The following is a 24,556-nucleotide window of genomic DNA, read 5'->3' as shown; positions in this document are numbered from 1 at the left end:
TAATATGCTCAGATATCCATAGGAAATTGACTTACTCGCTCTTCAGCTTCTGTCAGTACATTCATAGCTCTCATATTGACATTTCTTCCTAGTTTCTCCTTCATTTCTTGCAACTTCTGAAGTCTCTGACCAGCTTCTTTGGGGTTATTAGTTTTGAAATCATAGGCACTATTAGGTTGGCCAAAGAGGTGTTTCTCTGCATTAATCCAGTCATAATCTTTCAACATTTTGGATACCTAGCCACATATGAAAACAGAAAGATCTATGATTGTTTAAAAAACATTTATAAACCAGTTTCATAAATATTTACTAACTTAAAATCAAATATTCGGGAGAAAAAAATACAATAATCATCTGAAAAATTGAGGTTCACCATTGACAGAAATAAGAATGAATATCTTTACCTAGAGCACAGGGTCAAGAAACAACAGATCTTATAGAAAAAGATCTTCCTATTACTTTAGCATTAGAAGGAGTCAACTCACAGAAATTTTTATAAGGTACAGACTGAGTATCACTTATCCAAAATGCTTAAGATCAGAAGTGTTTTAAAAAATAATTTGGAATATTTTTATATATACATAATGAGATATTTTGGGGAAGGAACCCCAGTCTTTAAAAAAAAAAAATTCATTTATGTTCCATACATACCTCATATAATCTGAAGGTTAATTTTATGTTATTTTTAATGTGCCTTTGTTTTGACTATGACACATTACATAAGATGTGGAATAATGTCAGATTTTGGATTTTGAAGCAATTAAGATTTTTGGATTAAGATCCTTAAAGTACCTACACAAAATATCTCCATTTAAAAGGTAAGTTAGATCAGGCTCCTTTAGAGAGACTCTTACAGATTTTACCAAACTGAATCTATTGCTTCAAAAAACAACTTGTGATGAGCTAAAATTCCTGCAAAATGCTTAAGTCACAGGTTTAGTAAAATCATGGAAGCCTATGTAATAATTCTACCAAGATTAAAGTCTGAGGGAAAAAAATTGCCCTAATGTTGACTCTCTATTATTCCCGCTAGCTTCAGTATAATACTTCACAGTATTAATACCTCTTCATATAATACAATGAAAAAAAATTCAAATTATAGTTATTAAAGGCTTTCTTCTATAAGAATTAAGATTCATGCTAAATGGTAGAATCTAATCCTTATCAACTTGTCAACCATCACTAATTTCATGGGTATAGGCTTATCCTTAGGCCCCAAAGCAAAATTATCATTTACAAAAGTCTATCATCTGTGCTGACTTTTAAGTCCTGTGAAAGTATTCCATATGTGTTACTCATTCTTATATCTTCAGTGCCCAGTATAGTAGCTGTTATTAACAGGCATGCCTAAATGTTTTTCAAAGAAAATATGTTTCAAAGATTTTAGCAGCTCCACTGGCAAATACCTCCTTTTATCCCCTAAATAGCAAAACAGAAACAAAACAACAACCAAAACAAACAAAAAAACTCCAGCAATCACAAATACTAACATTTTCAATTATCAAAAACGATTAGTAGTAATATTGGTATTGGTAATATCTCAGTGATTCCACTACCACTATTATGTTAAAAAGAAATCATCAGTAATGAAGTGGAAGATTATGATTTTTTTTTAAGCCAAGAAGTGAACTTATATGGGCATCTATAATTCTTTCAGAGGGTGGAAAGACTATTTTGTATGTTCTTGATGATTCTTTTGAAGTTAAAGTTTTTGTACTTTCAGGATGCTTAAAAAGATCCCACGTGTGAAAAAAGCAGCAGGGTGTTATACACTCATAGGAAAATATAATGAATGAATAGTTAAGACCATATGGATGTAGCCTTTCAACTAAACAACAAATTTCTGCAAAATTTTGTTTTCTTCTTTAAGGTACTGTAACACAGAAAGAAAGTTTTAAAAGTGACCAAAAAACTGTGGAATAATCTCAAAATAACTGTTTTTGTAAAACATCAGATTTTTTAATAAAACTGAAAAAAAACTGATCCTTTTATAAGACCATGTAAAAGGCAATTAAGTCTTTTTACAATGCCTATATATGTGTCCGTGTGTGTGTGTATATATACATACATACATATATATACATATAAAAATTCAGTGAAATAAATATGTATATAAGTTGAATTTGAAATAAAGTTAATGAAATATTTATCATTCCAGTACATTAATAGTTAGTTCTATCAATATTTAGGGATAAAAGCAGTTATTCACATGGGAAACCATTAAACATTAAATAAATACATCTTATTGATGGGAACAAATATCTGAAACTAAATTTAAAAATAAAACATTTGTGACATTTGTTGAAAGTAAGTACTGTTGAGAAGCAGTTAAAATAGTGTGTGCTCAAATTATGTTAGGCTATTGTTCTGCCTTTTATATAAAGTTTTTCACTGAGCAGTATACTAGAATTTTTTCAATGACCCAGAAACAAAAACTTGATTATTAATGATAAAAATAAACACAAACATGCCTTTGCCGCAGCATCTTCTGCTTCCCTTTTATGTTTGCTGATATTATGGTCTAATTCCTTAATTTTAAGGTGAGAATCATTGTTTTGCTCCTTATGTTTTGCCACCTCTGCATATTTAGCTTTAATTACATGGTCTTGAGCTGTTATCACCTCTTTTTGCTTGGTCAACTCTTCTTGAGCTTTATTTACTGACTCCTAAAAGAAAGAAAAAAAATTAAAGAATAATGTAAATGTTTTTATTTTACTAAAAGCTTGTCTGACAGACTTCTAGCAAGAAGTCAATGTGATTACAATCAGATGGTCATCTAATATTCTACATTTTATATCCCCATTAAGATGACAATGAATTGACACACAGGACAAAGGGATGATCACCACTGGAAGTAAAACAGGCTGGGGAACAATGTTCATACAGAAAATAATAGTTTTTGATGAATATAGTGTAGATGGAATTAATTGGGTGGAAGGAGGGACTACTGGAAGCTGACCTGTGAGGTCTCTCAAAAAAGTAATATTCTGGGTAGTTAACAAGAAGATAATGTAACAGACTCCCAGATGACAGGAAGGGCAAAGATCAGAGAAAAGAGAGGGAGGCTGGGTCTTGCTCTTTCTCTATTCTGTAATATAAAGCATCTGGATCTTACCAAAGGTAACAGAAAGTCACAGCATTTGATTCTAACGCAGGGGTCAAAACAGAGAAATAGAAGAGAAAGCAAAGCTGTTTTGGAAGGAAGAGACCTATGGCACAAAGAAAAACTTTTTTTTTTTTTTGATACCATTTATTGAACTCAGGAGCATTTAACCACTGAGCCACATCCCCAGCCCTTTTTTGTATTTTATTTAGAGACAAAGGGTCTCACTGAGTTGCTGAGGCTGACTTTGAACTCAGGATCCTGCTGCTTCAGCATCCCAAGTCAATGGGATTATAGGCGTGGGCCACCCACACCCAGGGAAAAAAATTCTTGACCTGACTTTCACTACTATCATGCTTCCCAAAGTTGGGGCTGCTTAACTTCTGAAATGCTAACTGTCCTTGGGATTTACTATACCAATATTCACAAACACCTTTGCTTCCTCCTAGATCTTAAATATCCTTTTGGGTAAAGATATAATTCCAAACTCACACAAATGTGTATTTGAAACAACAAGAAAACAAAACACAACACCAACAGCAGAAAACTCCTAGTTCAATTTATATTTAGGTTGGAGGAAAAACAAAGGGCAAAAACAAGTAAATAGAACGAACTGCCAAAAAACTCTAAGGAAGAACAGACCTCCTTAAAGTAGTTTACAAACACCAGTAAAAGTTCAGGTATTTTTTAGGCATACTTATCAGAAAACCAGATAATTTTGAGCAACAAAAAATGCTCCATGTCAGGCTCTTAAATGGTCCCAGTATGATTTAATTTCCTGCCTAAATTGTACCATTAGAGGTCTTTCACAGGAAGGCAAATTCTGGCATTCATCTTAAAACCTCAAAAGATATTTTAGCCGGCTGGGGTTGTGGTTCAGAGGTAGAGCACTTGCCTACCATGCATGAGGCACTGGGTTCGATCCTCAGCACCACATAAAAATAAAGATATTGTGTTTATCTATAACTAAAAAAAAGTAAATAAAAAAAAGATATTTTAGCTTTTTAAAAACATTTCAAGAACAAAAAAAGGAAGTGAATAAAACTCTGCTAACTAAAAGAAATAAAGACAAAGGGTTATTAACTAAAACTACACTTGACAAAAACATGTTTACAAAGATTATCTTCTATCTGGAGTATAAAGAATATACTGCAGATTTGACTTCCAATCTTTTTTACAATGGTAGAAAAATACGAAGGAAATCTATCACTTAAGACTGAACAGAAATGAAGTTTCAGTCTTGTTTATCTCAATATGATTAGTTAGTAGGTAGGTAGTTTTTGTTTTTTTAGCTTCCCACAAGTGTGATTATTTACTCCTATCAGCAAAAGGAAATAATTTATAATGCAGAACCTGAATGAACAACCTTTAAAAACTAAGTGAGAACATTTTATAGTTTTCTGTTAAAAAGAAACAAATACCCTTTTAATGGAATTATGTTCACATTTTGATTTTGGTTTTTAGATTAAGAAAGGAGGGGATTATTTTCACATTTCTCTTTGAAAACTAATACATCCTTTTTAAAAATTCTACAACATGATGCTGATGAAATGTTAGCAGAAAATACAGAGGGACAGAATGAGATAAAAAAAAATCAAAAAGTTTACTTTGAAAGCAAAAAATAAAACTGAATAGAAATGGAAAAACACTAATCACTAACAAAACAAAGTGAGATGAATTGTGATTTTATAATCAAAAAGTGTAGTTAAAATTGTTATTCTATTGTTCTATTTATGCTATAAATGTGTTAAAAACAAAAAAGACATTGAATGTAGCCAAGACTAAAACCAAGAGGAAAATGCATTTTCCAAAACAATCATCTCAAGGGGAAAAACGTAAAAAATATAGAAGCATCTGACAAAAGGGAAAGTGTGTGTAAATGAACCAAAGTCCCCTGTTGACTGCCATGTACATTTAGTTCACATGAAACTCAAATGAGATATACTACTTATAAAAAATAATATCTATAGCTGATGAAAGAAACCTTGATAATGAAAGTGGTATTACAAAAAGGAAAGTACAAACAGAAATCAACAGAATTAAATATTCTACAAAAAGTGATAGAGCATATTCATTATTCATGAAGGGCAGTCTCTAATACAGACTGTTGTAATACTGACTTCCAGGTAACAGTATTTCTTTATAACATTTGAAATCCTCTCAACTCAAAATCTACCCTTCATTATCCTGCTTCTGGAGAATGGAACATTTCTCCCTTCCCATCTGCAACCATACTAAGCCTCATCAGTAAATGTTACCATAAGGACAGTGTAGGAAGAAGGGACTCTGAGCTGGTTCCAGCATGCTTTTAACAAAAGCAGTTGCATCTGGCCTCATAGCACGAGGCTTCACAAGTCTCCAGGATGGACACCATCTTGTGGCCAGTGTTCTAGAAATCTATTTCCAAGTAGGTACCACATACATGCAGCACTTCACTGTGGACAGTTTCTGCTGACATCTCAGAAAACATCACCACCGGTGGGCCACAGCTATGCCTTCTGCAACTAGATCTGGTCCACAGCCCTCTGAGTGGAATGGGGCTCTTTATCAAATATGTTCCTCAGCCATAGGGGCTATTTCCTCTTTTTGTTGTTTCTTCATTTTTTAAGAATTCTCTTAACACATTAGTGATCAATTTCCATCATCCCAAACTTCTACAGATAATAATTTTTTTCTTTAAACTCTGCTTGTCCAAACTAGTGTGTATTTTGTATTCTGAGTAGACTGAGACTTGAACAATTATTGATGTTATTTCAGGGTTCTTTCTGGATCTATAATCGCCATTTTTTGCCATATGCTCAAACCGTGACAAGAGTGAAAAGACAGAAAAACTAACGTGTATCTCAGTTTCTCCAATTTGATAAATCTTACCTTATTTTTAGCTACCTCAGCTGCCATTAATTCAATTTGACCTTCATAGGATTTGATAGCTTCATTTACAGCTTCAAGCTGTTGTTTATAGGATGCATGCTCTCTCTTGAGCTCTTCCAGCTCCAAAGTGATAGCTTCAACTTCCTAAACAAACACAATATCTAGGTATTCACACAAGTAATTAACTGTTGACAAATAAATATAGGGCTAAAAATTAACAGTAGCCTCATTGTCAACTAACCCATCAACGACTCAACTACCAAAAGCACATGTTAAACTGCCTCCCCAGAAAAAGGGGAAAATGGAAGTATAATTTCATGTTTAAAAGATGAGGAACAAATTATAATTTTTATTTAAATTATAAATCCCTAATTTTTATGGATTTAAATAACTGTATTGATTACTTTGTCTTTTTATTCATATAAGGAAAATAATACAAAATTCTACTTAACAGATGAATTAGTTTTTTTTAAACAAAATTATTCAATGTGCAAAAAAGTCATCTTCTTAATTTTCTTTTTACCATTATAAACTTTCAATTCACTAGAAAATACTTTGTGCTGCTATTTAATAACAGAATCTTAGGTTAAGAAAAATTGAAAGGTAGAGATGGATGGAAATGATAGGAAAGATTTAGTATTAGGAGACAAAAAGAGAGGTTCAAATTCCAGCTCTGATACTATTCAAAAACTGTGAAGTACCACAAGTCTACAATTCAATGTAAACACAGCACACTTTGTTTTCATTCATGTAATTACTTATGAAATAGAAACATCAACTTGCTGAATCTCTGATATGATACAGCTCCACTGTATCATAAACTCCCGAAAGAAGCAATTACTAAGAGGCTACTTTGTTCTTTACCTAAAATTTGTAAGTTAATGCACCCCAAACGCACATGAGACACTCAATTACAGGGTTTTCTTTGGCTTACAAATTCCTAAATAACACAACTCACTTTTAGATTTTGGGATCAATATTAATGAATAAGGTTAATCCATGATGTTCTACCATTTTCTGCTTTATGTTGACTTTAAAAGATTGGTTCCATTTCAAGAAAGCTTACCTGTTGTTTTTCTTTCATTTTCTTACTAGATGCATCTGCCTTTGTTTTGGCACAATTCAGTTTTTTCTGAGCATCTTTTAGTTCTCTCTCTCTTTCAGCTTCTGCATTTTTCATTTTATTCTCCAACACTTCATATTTTTCTTCTGCTTTTTTTTGAATTTCTTTGGTGTTTTTTAAGGTCTCCTCACTTTCCTCTGGATCATAAAGTAGTAAATGTAATTAAATTAACAATTATGGACAGACTTATAAATTCAACTTTTAATATAATGGCCTAAAAAATGAGAAGCTAGAGTTTAAAAAAATTAACTATTATAACCATATTCTAAAGATTGTATAGTGAAACAAATACTATAAGAGCCATATTTCAATTATCTAAAGATCTATGAAATTATTTCTAATCAGTAACATCAATTTTACCTACAACTTACCTACTTTTAAGTTTTTGAGTAACTTACCCAAAAGATCACAATTCATATATACATACATATACACATGTGTATATGTGTACATTTATGTATCTATGTATACATATACATATAATTTACATATACAAACACGTGCGTGTGTGTGTGTGTGTGTGTGTGTGTGTGTGTGTAGGGCCTCGTACATGAAAAACACACATCCTAACACTAAGCTATGTCCTAGTCCCACAGTTCATATTTTTAATATACCTAATTCCTAAAATCAGAACTCATAGGACAACCATGGTATTTTTCAGTGATTTTAAATGCCCACTTATACACATTCAAGGAACCTCTCATTAGAGAAACACTGTGAGAACATATCTAGGATAAAGTATGAAAAAAATATTAAAAAAATAAAAGAGCAAGATGGGCTTGGTGGCACATGCTTGTAATCCCAATGGCTCCAGTGGCTGAGGCAGGAGGATTGTAAGTTCAAAGCCAGCCTCAGTAATTTAGGGAGGCCCTGAGCAACTCAATAAGACCCTGTCTCAAAATAAAAATAAAAAATAAAAACAGGTTAGAGTTGTGGCTCAGTGGTTAACTGCCCATGGGTTTAATCCCTGGTAACAAAAACAAGATAGAATGGAAATGTTAATGTAACAATTGAAACACATAAAAGTGTTAGGTCCTAGGTGCAAATGGGACTCTAGAAGCCATGTTGAAACAATATTTTACACTACTTTTCATTGCAGAATAAAAATACTAATGGAGAAACAGGTGTGTGGATATTGTAGGAGGAATGACAAAAATAAATTTTCATATACAAATCTGATGAAAAGTGCAAGAAGGTTTGCACTTATTTAGGGGGATGGCCATAACTGAATACAATTAACATTAAAAACTTTTATATGACAAAAATACTATAAACAATGTTAAAAGATAATAAGCCAACAACATCTATAATGCACATAACTTACAAGAAACTGTAATTATGAGAAAAAAAAACACACCTAACAGAAGAAAAAGAAAAGAGCGAAACAGAAAATTCACAGGAGAAACCCAACAATGCAATAAACATACAATAAATATACAAAAATAGATCCCAAAATTAAATACTTATTAAAATGCTGATGTGCTATCTCTTCCCAATCAGCAGACTACAGAATTTTAAAAGTCTAGAAATGATCTGAAGAAATGAATACTTTCACATGCCACTGGTGGAAATGAACAGTGCTAAAAATGAACAGAACTCTAGTGACATATAATGAAGATGACCTAAGACCCTGAAGTTCCATATTGGATTTAATCTACAGAAATGCTCCCACATAAGCCAGGCATGGTGGTACATGCCTCTAATCCCAGAGGCCTGGGAGGCTGAGGCAGGAAGATCTTAAGTTCAAAGCCAGCCTCAGGAACAGTGAAGTGCTAAGCAATTCAGTGAGACCCTGTCTCTAAATAAAATACAAAAAAGGGCTGGGGATGTGGCTCAGTGGTCGAATGCCCCTGAGTTCAATCCTCAGTATGAAAAAAAAATTAAAAAATGCTCCCACATGTGTCTTAAATATAACTGAATCTTCAAAATGTAAAGAATTTTAACATAAACATGTTAAGCTCAAAATATTTTGATACTACCAATTGTTCTTTTAAGGGCATCTAATTCTTCTTGTTGTTTGTGATATGAGCTTTGCTGAAGCTTGGTTTGTAACAAATCTGCCTCTTCTGTTTTCATCTCCCACTGTTGTTTTAGTTGGCGATACCTTAGAAAAAGAAGTTTGTAATAAATGTTTTTCCTGGTGTATGAGACATGCATTCAAAATCAGGTTCTCACCTAAAATAAACTCACATACATTATAAACAATATTAGATACAACTAGTTATCAAGAAAAGTTGATGACTTTCAAGATTTTGGGGCATCTACTCAAGTCTGATCTGGTCACCAAAATAGTTATAAAAATAGTCTTAATAATAATAAAAAATAACTTCTGAGTAAATAAGTTTTCTCACAAATAATCTCTCCTGCTGATTCATATCTAAAACTACCCACAAAATACTTACCACAAAAATAAGACAATTCCTAAAATTACATAAAGTCTCAAAAATATAGTTACCTACTTATTCCCATTTTTAAACAGTAATAATATTAATATTCCCCTTTTTGTAATGAGACAGTTTATGAAAACATGGAATTGACCTTAGTCATCTGTAATGGACTTCCTTGTGCAGATCCTGTAATACTACCTTGGTTCTGACGGCTTAGTCATCTCTTTGGAAGATATTTGGCTATTTCAGTTGTAGTGAAATTTTAAGTTAATGAGTCACAAGATTACCGTGTCACTAGAAATTGATGAAGTTTGAGGGAAAAGGAAACAACTCATAAAATATTAACACTATCTTGAATATTTGTGATTGAAACTCTTGCTCACCAATAATTAAAGTAACTTCAAGACATGTAAAAAATGTGAGATGGACATTTGAAGAAAAATGTACACTGATTTCCTAACACAATATGAAAGAATAGCTTTAGATGATGCTTATAGTCTTATATTTTTCTAAATCTATTTTCTTTCTTTCAGTGCCACATTTGTTACAGAACAAATGATCTAATAAAACTGAACAAAATTAACAGATCCAAGCCAAATGTAACTGAACTCATTGCCTTGAGAAAGATTTTACATGGCACAGAAAAATTTTGTTGCATCATTCACACATAAAAAGTTCATTTACTCTCTTGTTAATTTTTGTTACTAAGTGTAAAATGAAGAAGGCTTTACATGTTTGTGACATCTGAAAGAGGCTGTTTTAATACTATCTGTATTTTGAAATGGCCAATTTAAATATGAAAATTTCTTTCATAATACAATATCTCAAGAGTCTTGGTATCATTTTAAGCTTTGATAACTTCAAAAATTAAATGCTATCAATGTACCCTTCCCCCAAATTGAACATATATTTAGATTTTTTACATTTATTCAATACTGTGAATTCTGAATGTTTTCATTACTTCCTATTTGTCTTCAGAGAGACTAAAAAAAATTACAATTAAACATTCAAACAATGCATTTTCTACATTTACAGTACTTCTGATGAAACTATAAAGTGAGTGGAGACGCTCCTGGATAACCACAGGGCCTGTTCACAATTATCCTTCAGGTGTTTTACTCAATAGTCATGTTCATAGTGAGCTTTTCATGACCATCCAATCAAAATATCAGCACCTCTTTCCTTCTTAGAACTATCTAACATATTTTACCAATTTATCTTATTTCCTCAACTATATGAAAACTAGATAAAGAGAGATTTATCAAGATTTACTGCTACGAAGAGTACATGGTACATATAGAAGGCATTCAACAAATATGTAATTGAGTGAAAATGTTAAGTGACAAAAAAAGATTACAAAGTGAAAATATGCATACACCTAAATTATAACTGAAAAGAAGTACTGCTGAGTATACATGCATATCTTTATCTACACTCACACGGAAGAAACACCGTAAGGGAAAGTTAAAATCTTAGTGCTGACTCCTTGACATGAACTTTACTTCCTCCTCCAGCAACCTAGTGATCTTGGGACAGCCAGAATGCTGCTAAACTTAGTGCAGACACCTGATTCATGATCCACTGTTTCGAGTAAGATAAAATCAAGAACTCAAGTATCCTATGATATCTGACTCCAGAATACCTAAGGGTTTCCTCAACAACCCCAAGAGTATACCAACAGTGTACATCAGTAGGGAGAGCAGAGTATTTCACCTTTATTTCCTCCTTTTGCTTAATTAAAATTTGCAAAACATTCCTTTTGACTCTCAATTTATTCAAATATTTTAAACAAAACCAAAGTTATGAATTTGTTTAAACAGAAGTAAATTTTGCATCATTTTCTGCCACACAAATCTTTGAGATACATATATGGCTTAATAAAACATAAGTCTTACTTTTCAGCAGTGTTTTTAAGACCCGCCAATTCTTCCTCTAGAGCCTGTAGCTCGCTCTCCTTAATTCTCAGCTCATCTTGAACATCTTTGAGTTCTTGAAACTTGGTTAAAATAGAAGCTGCCTGGGATCGAGCACCTGACAGAGGCAAAATGAAATAGTTTATTAAACAATAAAGTATTTCCTAAGAGAATTATAATGGAAAGAATTTAACAGCAAATCCTTCGTGAACTTACAAAGATACAGATTTCATTCCATCATCAAAACTGAATAACACATACAACCGATAAGAAACAGTTCTAAGTAGATGTGGTATATTATTTATTCTAAATAACCACTGCCTATCCTCCCAAGGCCCACTTTCTACCTCACTGATATTGGAGTTGGTAATGTGATTTGCTCTGGCCAATATAATGGGAAATTTGCCTCTTCTAAAAATAAGTTTTGAAAAGCAATACATAATTAACCACTTGCTTTCCCTCTGCCATGAGAAAAGCATGTTCAAGATAGGGACTACTTCTCTTTTAGTATGAATCACAGAATGAAAACAACACACAGCACAGGGTAAATGTAATATGATTATGGGATAAACTATTGTAAGCTATTAAGATTTGGGGGTTATTTGTTGCCACATCATAATCTGGTCTAAGCTCTGATACAGCACAGCAAAAGAGTACACTGAATTTACATTAGTGTACAAGCGCCCATAATCATCAGTCTTGAATCATTCCATTGATAAGAAAACTGTTGGTTTCATGGGAGAATGCTAAGGTCAACTAGTAATGCTATTACGTTAATAAGATATGGGATTACATACTTGTCATCTATTATGTAGGAACTTTTAAGAACATCTAAATAAATGAGATCTAAAAAGTTTCTCCTGTTTTAGATATTTAATAAACATACTAAGTTTATCTTCCATTTACAGAGACAAGTCATTTCAATGTGTACTGGTTGTAGAAATACCCAGTGCCACAAGGAATCAGACACATAGTCAGAAGTAGCTCGGCAAGGTGAACTTTACTTCTGCAAAAAAGTATACTACCGGGCTGGCGATGTGGCTCAAGGGGTAGCGTGCTTGCCTGGCATGCGTGGGGCGCTGGGTTCGATCCTCAGCACCACATAAAAATAAAGATCTTGTGTCCACTGAAAACTAAAAAATAAATATTAAAAAAAAAATCTCTTTAAAAGAAAAGTATACTACCAAACTAAGTCTGGCAAATATAAAATTATAAAAATATAATATAATATAAAGGGAGGGCAAATGGTAGGGCTATATAGGCTGGGGAGCTCAGAATGGCTGAGTTATTTAAGGAATTTTATTATACCTTTATTTGTTCCCACCTCCCTTGGTTCATTGTGGCAGGAAAGTCTTCTTGAGGTGAATGCATTCTGACATGTACACAGCTCTTACTTCTTTACCTAAGTTACTATTTCTCAACAGAGAGATTTCTATCTCTGTTGGTTACACTGACCCCTTCCTCTATTTCCTGTTTCTCAAGGTACTGTTCAGGTAAATGGACTTTGGATCTGCCACATCCATAGGCTATGGTGCTATTGTATAACTTTCCATCCTACTCTATTTCCATTCTGGCTGCCATTCTTACATCCCAATTTTACATTTAAGGCTAAATGCTACATTCTGAAAATAGACCACCAGCCTTTTTATTTCTCACATTGAGGAATCTGATACTTGAACATGGAATTCATTTAATTGGCCTACTAAGATAATAACTCACTGATATCTCAAGAGGCATTATATTGCTCACTGGGTTAAAAGTAAAAAACACAAACTGTGAAATCAAACTTCCTGAATTAGAAAACCAAGTTTTGCTATTTATTAGCAATTTATTTAATCACTTTGTCTTAATGTTTTCAACTGCATTTTGAAGATGATAGTAATATGCCCACCTTATAGCTGTTATTAGAGATTAAATGAATTATTTAAAGCCAAAATAATAGGGTTTTATAAAGTGATAAAAATGTTCAATATATGCATAGTCCAATTACACATTAACAGTTTGTGGTTTCTGAGCCCTTGAAATGTGACTAGTGCAAGTGAGGAAATTATTTTAAGTTAATTTAATTAACATAGAATCACATATGGCTTGTTGCTACTGTACTGGAAAACAATATGAACACTGTCTAATACAGAGTAAGTATTATTCCCTGTTTCTTATATTATCACTTTATACAGATACAGAAAATTGATACGACAAATATTAGAACAAGAAGATATTCACTAAGAATTGCCTTAGGCATTAAGGAACTATGTTAAAGGTTTTTACTTTTAACAGGAACAGTGTCAGCATTGATGTGAGTTAACAAGTTTCCTAAAGAAAGTGGTTAGGCTAAAAAATTAATTAAAGGACTTCATTTTCCTTGAGTGCAGATGGGCAAAAGGTAAGAAGCAAGCAAGCAAGAACATCTTAATATCAATATTCTAGTGACTGAAATACCCTGATAAGACAAAAAGCAAGAATAAATAGGAATAGATTTGACACAAATAAGTTATAAAGTTGATTAATACCCAAAAGCTCCTGAGGAGTATGACACTGTATAATTTCCCAATATCACACGGTCAGTATTTAAAGGTTAAATTTGATCCTTGGATTTATATTAATTAAGGCTTTGGAAATAAGTATATATTTGATCTTAAGTGTTGAACCTAGATGCTAGAATTGGTTATAATCAAAGACTGGGAATAATCTCAATTCTACTATTCCCTATTTTAAAAATAAAGGGTGGGGGGCAGCCAGAAAGCCCCATTCTATTTACTATACAGAACTATAAAAACAAAGATACAAAACTTACCTCCACTCAATGTTCCATGAGGATCAAATACATCACCACCTAGAGTTACAGTTCTAGTCATTATCCTTTTATCAAAGGCCACTTTTTTGGCGTTATCCATACTGTCACAAACTAATGTTGTTCCAAAGACAAATTCCATTGCTTTCTGAAGTTCTGGTTTGTAGTCAACCAGGGAAAGAGCCACATGAACATTATCAGGACCAACCTATGAGCCAAAGAATAGATATGCCATATAGACCCTACTATTTTTCCTTTCAAATATTATTCTATAAGATAGTAAGAAATACTATAATAGAGATTTAAGTAATACAAGTTTAGTAAAGTAAATGTAGGGCTGGGGGTATAGCTCAGTAGTAGAATGCTTGCCTAGCATATGGTTCTGGTTCAATCTCTAGTACTGTCAAAAAAAGGAAAAAAATAAGTTTAAACACTGAAAGATCTATTACTATATAAAAATCTTTAGCTAAACTATCAAACATTAGGAGAATTTCTATCAAGAAGGAACCAATACCAAATTCCTAAATCTAAAATGCACTAAGTAAACACAAGTTTCTTAAACTCTTGGATCAATACAATATATAATGTTTTGTTTTCCATCATTAGTAATCTGGTTGGTACACAGTGAATATTTTTTTATTCAAATTAAACATATTAAAGTAGCTAATGACCACTTATAGAAATAAAAACACATTTAATAAATGAGAGTAAAAAAGAATAGAAGGATTTGTCAGTCTTCTATTTTGATCCAACTGCCTTTACACGATCTTTGTTAAGAATGTCAACCTCTGCTCATCTTTTCAAAAAAAAAAAAAGCTTAAATCCCTTACTAACAGCTGCAGAAATGACAACAAAGACAGCTCTAGTTAATACTGTGTTCACTTATTTGCTTTTACATAGTAGCTACCATTCAACAGGTCTGGCTATACAGGATCTGAGAAGTGTTTTTGCTATTACATGAAAACTCAATTAACTTTTAACATAAGAACTTGACCTACGGCTAAACTTACTTCCTAATCCAATGTTGATTTGTTTTTAAATAAAGAAAGTACAAACCAAAAAACATCATCTTTCAATTACTCTGCATTCATCTTTCCTCTTCTGAGAGTACACTTTTCAATATAGCAACATTTTCAAATAATTTTCATTAAAAACTTCTTAATTTCAATAAGGACAGTAGACATCCACTTAATATCTTAATTACAAATGTTATTTATAGGTTTTATAGAACTGTCTTTTAAACTCATGCACTTCAAATGCCTGTTCAATAACAAACTAATTTTGCTGCTTAATGTTATTGATTAGCTTCATAATTAAGTATTATACATCATAACAACTTTTTAAATATTTTCTTATACATATCTGTTTTCTTATTAACTGTCATCGCACTTCAGATCTACTTTAGCAGTTGAATGGGCTGAATAGCAATCTAGAATTATGGATGCCTTCCATAATGGTTACTATCATGAGCAGATCACATATTGGAGAATTTCAGAATTTTCTGAAAGTTCAATTCTACCCATTCAGAAACTAGGAATGCAATTTTCACTATCACCTAATAGTCATGTGACTTGACTTAATACTAATTTTTAAAGTATCAAAGGGAGTTCCAGCCTTCATTTCTTCTATTCTAGTGTCTTCATTACTTTTCTTGACATCTAATTGCACATGAGTCAATAATAATAAGTCTTCTCTATCTTAATTTTTTTAAATGGTAACAAAATTAAAATGTTGTGGTTCTGTATGACTATATCCTCCCAAATTGATGCCTACGTTAAAAAAAGATTAAATATATATATGACATAAAATAAGACTTACAAGATTCTGAGCAACCCTCAGAGTTTCTGGAGCAATACATCTGGCAGTAATTTTATTGAGTGGAATTATAGTGTAACATCGCTTCAATTCTCCCTTTTCTAGTAGCTTTTTACCAGTAACCTAAAACAAGAATTTGAAATTTAAAAAAAATTAATGAAAAAAAAAAACTCATTAAAATAGAAAGAATACAAGTTTAGGAATCCATAGTAAAGTAACAGTTTAGTATATTTGATAATAATTATTAGTCAAGTTCTACAACAGGTTGCAGAACTATCTTTCACACTAATCAGAGAAGCTATAAGTCCTTTCACACAATTTCTGTTCCAGTTCTTCTCTGGATCCCTAACAGAAAAGTTGAGAAAAATTAACATATTAAATCTTCTATCTCAAATGAAAAGATTAAGAATATATAAAATGAATTATTACTCAGCCTTAAAAAAGGAAATGTTGCCATTTGCAAGAACATGAACGAACCTAGAAGATTTAAGCTAAGTGCTACAAGCCAGACATGGGAAAATACTGTGTAATTTCTAGATGTGCAAAATCTTAAAATAAAAATAAAACAAAAAAGAAATGTAACTAATTAGAGTAGAATAGAAGGCTACTAGGGATGGGGAGGGGAGGAAATGAAAAGAAGTAACTTGTAGGCCAAAGGGTATATATTTGCAGTTATACAGGTTAAGTAAGTGTAGAGATTTAGAAATATAATATACAGCATGAGGACTATAGTTAATATTATATTGATTGTAAAAAACTGGGCAAGAGAATTGATTTTAGGTGCTCCTACCACCATAGGAAAAACAAAAAGGCAATCATGCAAGGTGATAGATATGTATGTTTGATTATAGTAGCACTATGTGTATGTATCAAAATATGTTACACGTTACAAATACATCAAAAAACATAAAATGTAAAAAACACAATGAATTATATTTGACAATAATTATTATGAAACACTGACATAAATAAGAACATTCTAAAGAGAAAAAAAGAGAAGTGAAAAATGCAGGTAAATCCAATGTACCCATGATATGAGGGTGGGTGGATGACATTAAAAAAGGTTATTCCTAGATCATTTAAAAAATTTAAATCAACACAAATTTGCACAGGGAAAAAAAAATTTAAAAACGATGATTGGCAATGTGCATTCTGAGTTCCTGAGTAAACATGAAACTTTATCAAGAAGTCACTGACTTAGCCAGGTATGGGGGCACATGCATGTAATCCTAGTTATTCAGGAGGCTGAAATAAGAGGATTGCAAATTTGAGGCCAGCCTGGCAATTTAGGGAGACCTGTTTCAAAATAAAAAATAAAAAGGGGTGGGAATGTAGCTCAATGGTAGAACACTTGCCTACCATGTGCAAGTCTCCAATACTTAAAAAAAAAAAAAAAAGTCATTAATTTCATCATATAGAGATAACTGACCTGAGAAAATTTTAAAACATAAAAAAAAAAAATGTCCAACTATTGTAGCAGTATGTGATTCTTCAAGCAAAACACCTATTTCAAATTTTACTTTAATTAAAATTAATTTACCTCTGTATCCACTACAACATTGTAGAGTCGTTCTCCAGCTACCAGTTCTAAAGCTGTGGTTGCAGAACTATCTTTAACACTAATCAGAGAAGCTACAAGTCCTTTCACACAATTTCTGTTCCAGTTCTTCTCTGGATCCCTAACAGAAAAGTTGAGAAAAATTAATCTTAGGCAACAAAATAGAAAAATTTAAACTTTCCTAGTTAAAAGCTCTTTTGGGCAGCATATTAAACTAAAATGAAAACAAATTACATTTTTACTAAAACAAAAAAATTTAAATGTCCCAGATGATAATCAGCCACTATTTTTAAATCAAAAAATCTATTTCAACTAGTTTTCAATGTAACTAAGAATTTTGCTGTTCTAAACTCTGTAATATATGTTTACTCTACTCATAAATAAAACCCTTGTAGCAAAACAAATTATAAGATATAAATGTATATATTTAACAGTAATGACAGAAAGACATTGAACTTATATTAAATTCCCTTCATTTGAGTTTTAATTCAAGATTAGTGAAATCAGTAACCATTAAATTGCCCAAGAATTCTCCCCCTACAGATGTGTGAAACATTTTAATAAATGTTTAAAGATACAATACCAAAAAAGAAAATGCAATTTATAAGAATTTTCATACAAAAATCTTGGTATTAACAAAAGTTTTAGGTGGTCTTTCAGCTTAAATAAAAACATATCTTTGTTATTACTGTTCTAAAATATAAGGTCTAAATCTCTTACTTGTATGCAAATCGAAGATTGGGAAATCTGGCCAAGAGAGCGTCATATGTTTCTTTCAATCTACTGATATCACGAGACAGTTGCCTGCGCTTTTCCAAAAGCCTTTCCTCCTTATTTTCTGAGTAAATCATAAGTACATTAATACAAAGTTTTAGAAACTCTTCAATGTTAAGGAAAATATAAGCAACCTCTATTTCCAAAGCTTTCTAAAAAGCAAAATATAAATTTCGGATAAATATTAAATAAAGAAGCATTCTTAACATTCAAATTTCTATCAAATGTCAAGTAGACATTATTTCCAACAATAAATGATGCAATTTTCAAGAAATAACACATGAATTGAATGCTTACTAATATAAAAATACACAAATGACATTTGTGAGTTTCAAGTGACTAAAGCAAAAAATTCTCCATACTGAGTTCTTGAAAATTCAAAGGGATCTTTAATACTTGATTTTTTGTGATTGTATTTATAAATACTTATACTAATACCTGTTAATAGGGTAAAAAAATGTTTTTTATTTGCTTATTTCCTTTAAATCAGTTTCTATTAACATTCACTACCTCCTAATGATTTGATTATCATGTCTTTAAAACAAACCTTCATAATTTAGCTTCTTCATTTCAGTTTCAAGTTTTTCTTTAAGTCTTTTTACAGCTTCTAAAGCTTCTTGGTCTTTCCTGTAGCCATTATCCATCTTCTTAACTTCTGCTTGTTTATTCTTTAATTCTTGTTGGGCATGTTTCAACTTCATTTGGGCCTGTCATAGAAAAATGTAACAGACTACATGAGGTACACAGTGAGCTAGTAATCAAATGGCCACAGAGTTCAACTAGTTCAATCAAGAGACCTTAGCATTAAAAATGTAACTCTTTGGTGTCATGAAATAGTATTTCAAAAGATCAGTCACTTCCCAGTATTTTCTCCTCAATTACTTGGAGATAGTATCATTAATATAAGTTATTAAATAACTTCTAATTAAAGTCCACATTTTTAATATCTATAAAATATGACAAGAGTGTTAATAAAGTTGACAAATACTGTTAGTAACTGGTTAAATTAAAAACATATCAGAAAGCTAGAAATCTTAACTCTAGTTCCCTTCCTTTCCACTTAGGTGTTCATATTTGTATTTGTGTATCTCTGTATTGTCTAGTAACAGCAAAGGAGCTGCATTGAGCAATGAAAAATAATATTTTATGAACTAGAAATGGTAAAGCAGCAGAGAGAACAGTTTTGTTTACCTTTTAAAGCTTAAGACTTAAATTTTATGATGTCAATAAAACAAATAAATTACAGCCAAAAAAAATGAGAAATGACTAACCTTCAATATTCCAAACAAGACTATAAAATGAACAGTTATTTACTGCACTTACAAATTCAATTATGGCAATTTATGTCTTATAGTAGGTTGAAAATCTGAAATCATCAATATTTAACAATCAACAAATTTAAATTTTGTTATAATACGTATACAAAGTGATTGAATAGTGTAAGTAAGTTTCTTGACATTGAACTGATTATTTTCAACATAACTACAAAGTGCTTAATGTCTTTACTTACCTGTTTGGCCTCTGTCTGAGCTTTACTTATATCATTTTTACAGGCCATCATTTGACCAGCAAGAGTTGCTTCTGCTCCATCTTCATTACTGGACAAGCCAGCAGACACAGCATTGAAGTGTTGCTGTGCAGCAGCCAAAGCTTCAGCATCTTTTTTACTTGCTTCTTGAAGGTCATGCAGCCCATCTGTTATCTTTTTAACTTCTTTTTCCTTTGCTGCTAAAGTTTTAGAGTCCTTCAGGGAAAATTTCAAATTGAAAAATATTGTTATTTTAAGAATATATATTTATACACAAATACTCTTACTTCATTAAATTTTGTAACAAATGTAATAACAAGGAAAATAATCATTATAACTTTAAGTACTGAATTCCCATTCTGAACTTTGCTGTTTGGGGGATGTAACTCTTCTACTCCCTGAAATATTTTCATCCCATATGTGATAGTAAAATCTAGGCAACAATGGGCTAAAAACTGATTGCACATTTAAATAATCTACTTGAAACTAAACATAGTCCTTAAAGTTTTAGAGTTGAAATAATAGCCATCCTACACTAAGGTTAAAAGCAGAGATTTTAGAAGTAAGAGTGTATACATTAAAATACTTTATAAAGTGTTAAGGGAGCACACAATTTAATTATTAAATAGTTGTGGGGAAAGAACTACTAAAACCTCTCTTAAGTGATATTAAACAGATATCTGACATTATGTAAGACAGCAATAGCACTGAAAAGTCTAGCTGTCTTGTTTACTAAAAATGACCAGGAATTTGGGGCTACTTGAATAGTTCATGGTTCATCAAATATTTATTAGGTGTTTACTATATACTGAGTATTGTTCAAAGATATTTAAAACACAAACTAAGACCCTATCCTCAGGGAGCATATATTCTAAGGTGGAAGGCATGGCAAAAAATAAAGCAAGGTCAAGGGAAAGAAACTGAGGGCAACTATTAATTTAAGAAAAAGGGAATCTGCTGACATTTAAATAGAAACTAAATGAAGAAAAGCGATCATGTAAATAGCTGTGAACACTGTTCCTGTAAGCCCTGAGAACATGTTTGGGCATTTGAAGAACTGCAGTTGCAGCAGAGAAAAGAATGTTAAGAGGGAGCCAAGAGTCATAGCATGAAGAGTATATAATCGCATGAAACACATAATACAGGCTTTATATTTAATTATACACATGACTTTGACTGAGGTGATAAAAAGTGCTTGTATTTTGCACACACTTTAGAGTCAACAGAATTTGCTGATGAACTCATTAAGGAGCTTCAGAGGAAAAAAGGAAATTCAGAGGGACCCTAGGATTTCTGGACTAAGTGATTAGGTGATTATGATGCTATTTATTGACATATGGAAAGTACAATAATTCGCATTTACATTGGTGTGGAAAATTTATATTTATATATATAACATATCCATTGTGGATATGTTAAATTGTATACTTTTTGTTACTCATCTGAGAAAAAAAAAAAAGTTAAGTGGCTAGTTGAACAAATGAATCTGCAGTTTATAGGACAATTCTCCAGGTGACCATGGACTGATCCAGTTCAGTTCCCTTTCTCAGATGTAGCTCTCAAAAATAACCATAGAATGTGTTAGAACAACATCATCCTAAAATAGGGAGGAAAGGGCCTAAATAGCCTATGCTCTATTTTAGTCTCCAACCCTCCAGCCTAGAAATGAAATATCTTTAATGCTTTAACCCAGCAACTCATGTCACCTTGTGGTGATATGATATAAATTTCACCCTGATATAAATCTCAAGGCAAGCTACTTTCCAGGGTCCCTTAGATCTAGGTTGAGTGGGGCATGCACATGAGATTCCCATCTGCCCTTGGCAGCTTTCCCACCATGAATCCCAGGGTTCTGCTGTCAATTACTACCCATCTGTAAATAATAAATTTGCTTTATATAACTGTATAAATATCTATTATGAATTATATAAGAATATCTACTATAAATTATTATGAATATCTACTAAGTATATGACTATTTATTGAACACTGAGAAGTTGGTAATCAGGTACACAATAAACCCGTTTCATAAAAATTGGCACAATTCAGTAGGGTCCAGTCTATATTACTGCCAAAGTTAGAGTGGCCATACCACTCCCAACCCCTCAAAACCCAGCTCATAGCAGAGATGCAAGCCAGCTGGCAGAGTAAGGGGAGATTTAAGATCTGGACATACACCTGGATGTTTTATGGGAAAGGAGGCACAGTAAGTGGGACACAGGTCACTTCTTATAGATGGGAATAAGCTGGCTGCATGGATTAAGGCAGAGGGAAATACAGAAATGAGGCAGTTCAGTACATGATCCCCTGATTTGGGGGTATTTATGAATTGTTCATGCCAAGTGACAGAGACCCCAGGAAATGGGTAATCAGATGAACCCTGAGGCAGGTGAGAGGGAGTAAATAAACAAACAAACAAAAAAATGCAGGCCTTCACAGAAATAGATAGTATATTGGGGACAGATATGCAGAAAGGCTGGGAACCCCTAAACATCCTGACTAAAGTGTTGATTTGATAAAGGTACACTATAGATCTAAACCACTAAACAGTACAGTTTAGAGAGGAAGCAAGATCTCCAGAGGCTTACTGGAGCACAATGGCCTTATACTCCCGTCAAGAAGATAAGGGGTATGGCAATATGTAAATCAATGGATGTGTAACTGATGTGATTCTGCAATCTGTGTATGGGGTGAAGGTGGGAGTTCATAACCCACTTGAATCAAAGTGTGGAATATGATATGTCAAGAAATTTGTAATGTTTTGAATAATCAACAATAAAAAATTAAAAAAAAAAGAAGATAAGGGAATTCCAACTTTTCAGGGTTTCTTGTTTACTGGAGACTTATGACAGTATTTCCAGATCTCCTTAGGGGAAAAATTAAATTGATTATATCAGGAGATTTGGGGATGAATCTAGTGAGCCAAGGTGCTTATTGGTTATGGGTGGGGCCCTTGGTTGTAGATCATTTTGGGTGCCAGTGACCAAATTTCCATTGCTGAATACATTATTCACCTTGACATTTTGGCTGTTTGTGGCCCAAAACATCACCTATGAGGACATGTTCCCTCATAGCCAAGAACTCAAGTCATAACAATGGGGCATAATCACTTCTGAAGCTAGCAAAGACCCAATAGCTATTTAGCAAAAGTGCCGCGCTAAGTAGAAAACAGGGCATAACTTTGTTAATTCAAAATCTGCTACAGACAAAAATATTACAAACTACTCTATTACAAAGCACCAGCTAGTGTCACTGGTCAAAAAGGGCTTCAAGGCATGGAGACTAATAAGTCAGATAAGTATCCCAAATATAATTTAACAAGAATTTTTCACCCTGATGGCACATATAGGAAGAAAGCCTAATGGCTGATATGCCACTAGGCATAGCACAACTATGATTAGGTGATTATGGTGCCATTTATTGTGATTAGGTGATTATGGTGCATCACATGAGTATTCTTTTGACCACTTCAGTGAAACTGCCAATATTGAGCAGGACTCTTGGAAGCCTTGTAAGTAGTTCAACATGTCATGGCCCAAGTGCTGCTTTTAAAACCTTTAGCTGGCCAGCCAGATGGAATTACAAGTTACCTTCAGTCTCCATGTATGTGGACTGGGGTCTGTGGCAAGAGAAAATTACCACAGGGATTTGCTAGCCTACTGGATTTTGAGACATATAGTTTGCATGATGCAAATATATATCCCTTTTTGATGGGTAACTTGCTTGCTAACATGCACTCGTGAAGAATAAACACCTTAAATAAATACCTTAAAGCTGAATCACCACATGTGACTGTGAGACCTGAACTGCATATTCTTTCTTGGGTTCTTACAAACCCCATCAATAAATTTGGCAGGCTCAAGGTCAATTTTCAAATGAAAATGGTATATTCAAGATCAGGCCAAGCAATCTCTGGTCCTACAAGTAGTAAACTTTACCAGCATTCTTAACCCCATAGTGTATACCAACAGACTCCATACCCTGGTCCTACAAGTAGTAAACTTTACCAGCATTCTTAACCCCATAGTGTATACCAACAGACTCCATACCCTGGTTTACCAAAAGAAAATATATCACCAGTTACAAGGAAAGGAGCCAGAAATAATCCATTTTAACTTAACTGACTCTGTAGCAAAATGTCACAACCCAAACTAACAAAACCTTAAAGGGCTGGTATTTTAGGCCAGGCATGGTGGTGCATGCATACAATCCCAGCAGCTTGGGAGGCTGAGGCTGCTGGATAGCAAGTTTGGGGCCAGCAACTTGGCAGCACTCTATGATTCACCAAGATCTTGTCACAAAATAAAAAGGGCTGGGGATGTGACTCGGTGGTTAAGTGCCCCTGGGTTCAATCCCAGGTACCAAAAAATAAAAAAAATTAATTAATTAATTAAAAAATAAAATAAAAAGGGCTGGTATTTTGAGGCAGCATGCTTAAATGGTTAAATATCCTAGTAGTAATGACAAAAACAAGAACTGGCCTTGTGCTAATCCCATGTGCAGGAGCTTCATGAACAATTCTGTATGAAGGAAAGTGAGCTTCTGCAGTTAGGTCATGAATGAGGCCCATATCCATATGTGGGCCACTGAACAATAAAATGGAGATAAAGGGTGTATATCCCAGATCTACAGCTTTCTCTGTGGGCAGTCTAGGGGTTAGCCAAACCAATGATGTTCAATGGCATGTCTGGAA

General features: G+C 32.9%; 1 protein-coding gene across 2 annotated transcripts in view; it reads right to left on the bottom strand.

Annotated features, from left to right (window-relative positions):
* Positions 1-24,556, bottom strand: part of Smc2 (structural maintenance of chromosomes 2) — a 52,479-nt gene that overhangs the window by 15,794 nt on the left and 12,129 nt on the right. For both annotated transcript variants that reach the window (XM_046446415.2, XM_046446411.2), the window contains exons 10-21: positions 19,846-20,079; positions 18,883-19,042; positions 18,282-18,399; positions 17,544-17,682; positions 16,007-16,126; positions 14,192-14,396; positions 11,380-11,515; positions 9,077-9,201; positions 7,041-7,234; positions 5,975-6,118; positions 2,472-2,666; positions 36-236 (exon numbers count right to left, since the gene is read on the bottom strand). In XM_046446415.2, coding sequence (XP_046302371.1) covers positions 36-236; positions 2,472-2,666; positions 5,975-6,118; positions 7,041-7,234; positions 9,077-9,201; positions 11,380-11,515; positions 14,192-14,396; positions 16,007-16,126; positions 17,544-17,682; positions 18,282-18,399; positions 18,883-19,042; positions 19,846-20,079 — 1,971 coding nt within the window. The remainder of the gene's footprint in view (positions 1-35; positions 237-2,471; positions 2,667-5,974; positions 6,119-7,040; positions 7,235-9,076; positions 9,202-11,379; positions 11,516-14,191; positions 14,397-16,006; positions 16,127-17,543; positions 17,683-18,281; positions 18,400-18,882; positions 19,043-19,845; positions 20,080-24,556) is intronic.

Source organism: Marmota monax, unplaced genomic scaffold, assembly GCF_021218885.2.
Source record: "Marmota monax isolate L192 unplaced genomic scaffold, Marmota_monax_Labrador192_F-V1.1 WCK01_AAM20220418_F8-fsc00300, whole genome shotgun sequence".
Taxonomy (NCBI): Eukaryota; Metazoa; Chordata; class Mammalia; order Rodentia; family Sciuridae; genus Marmota; species Marmota monax.
This window is presented reverse-complemented; position numbering and strand designations above follow the sequence as displayed.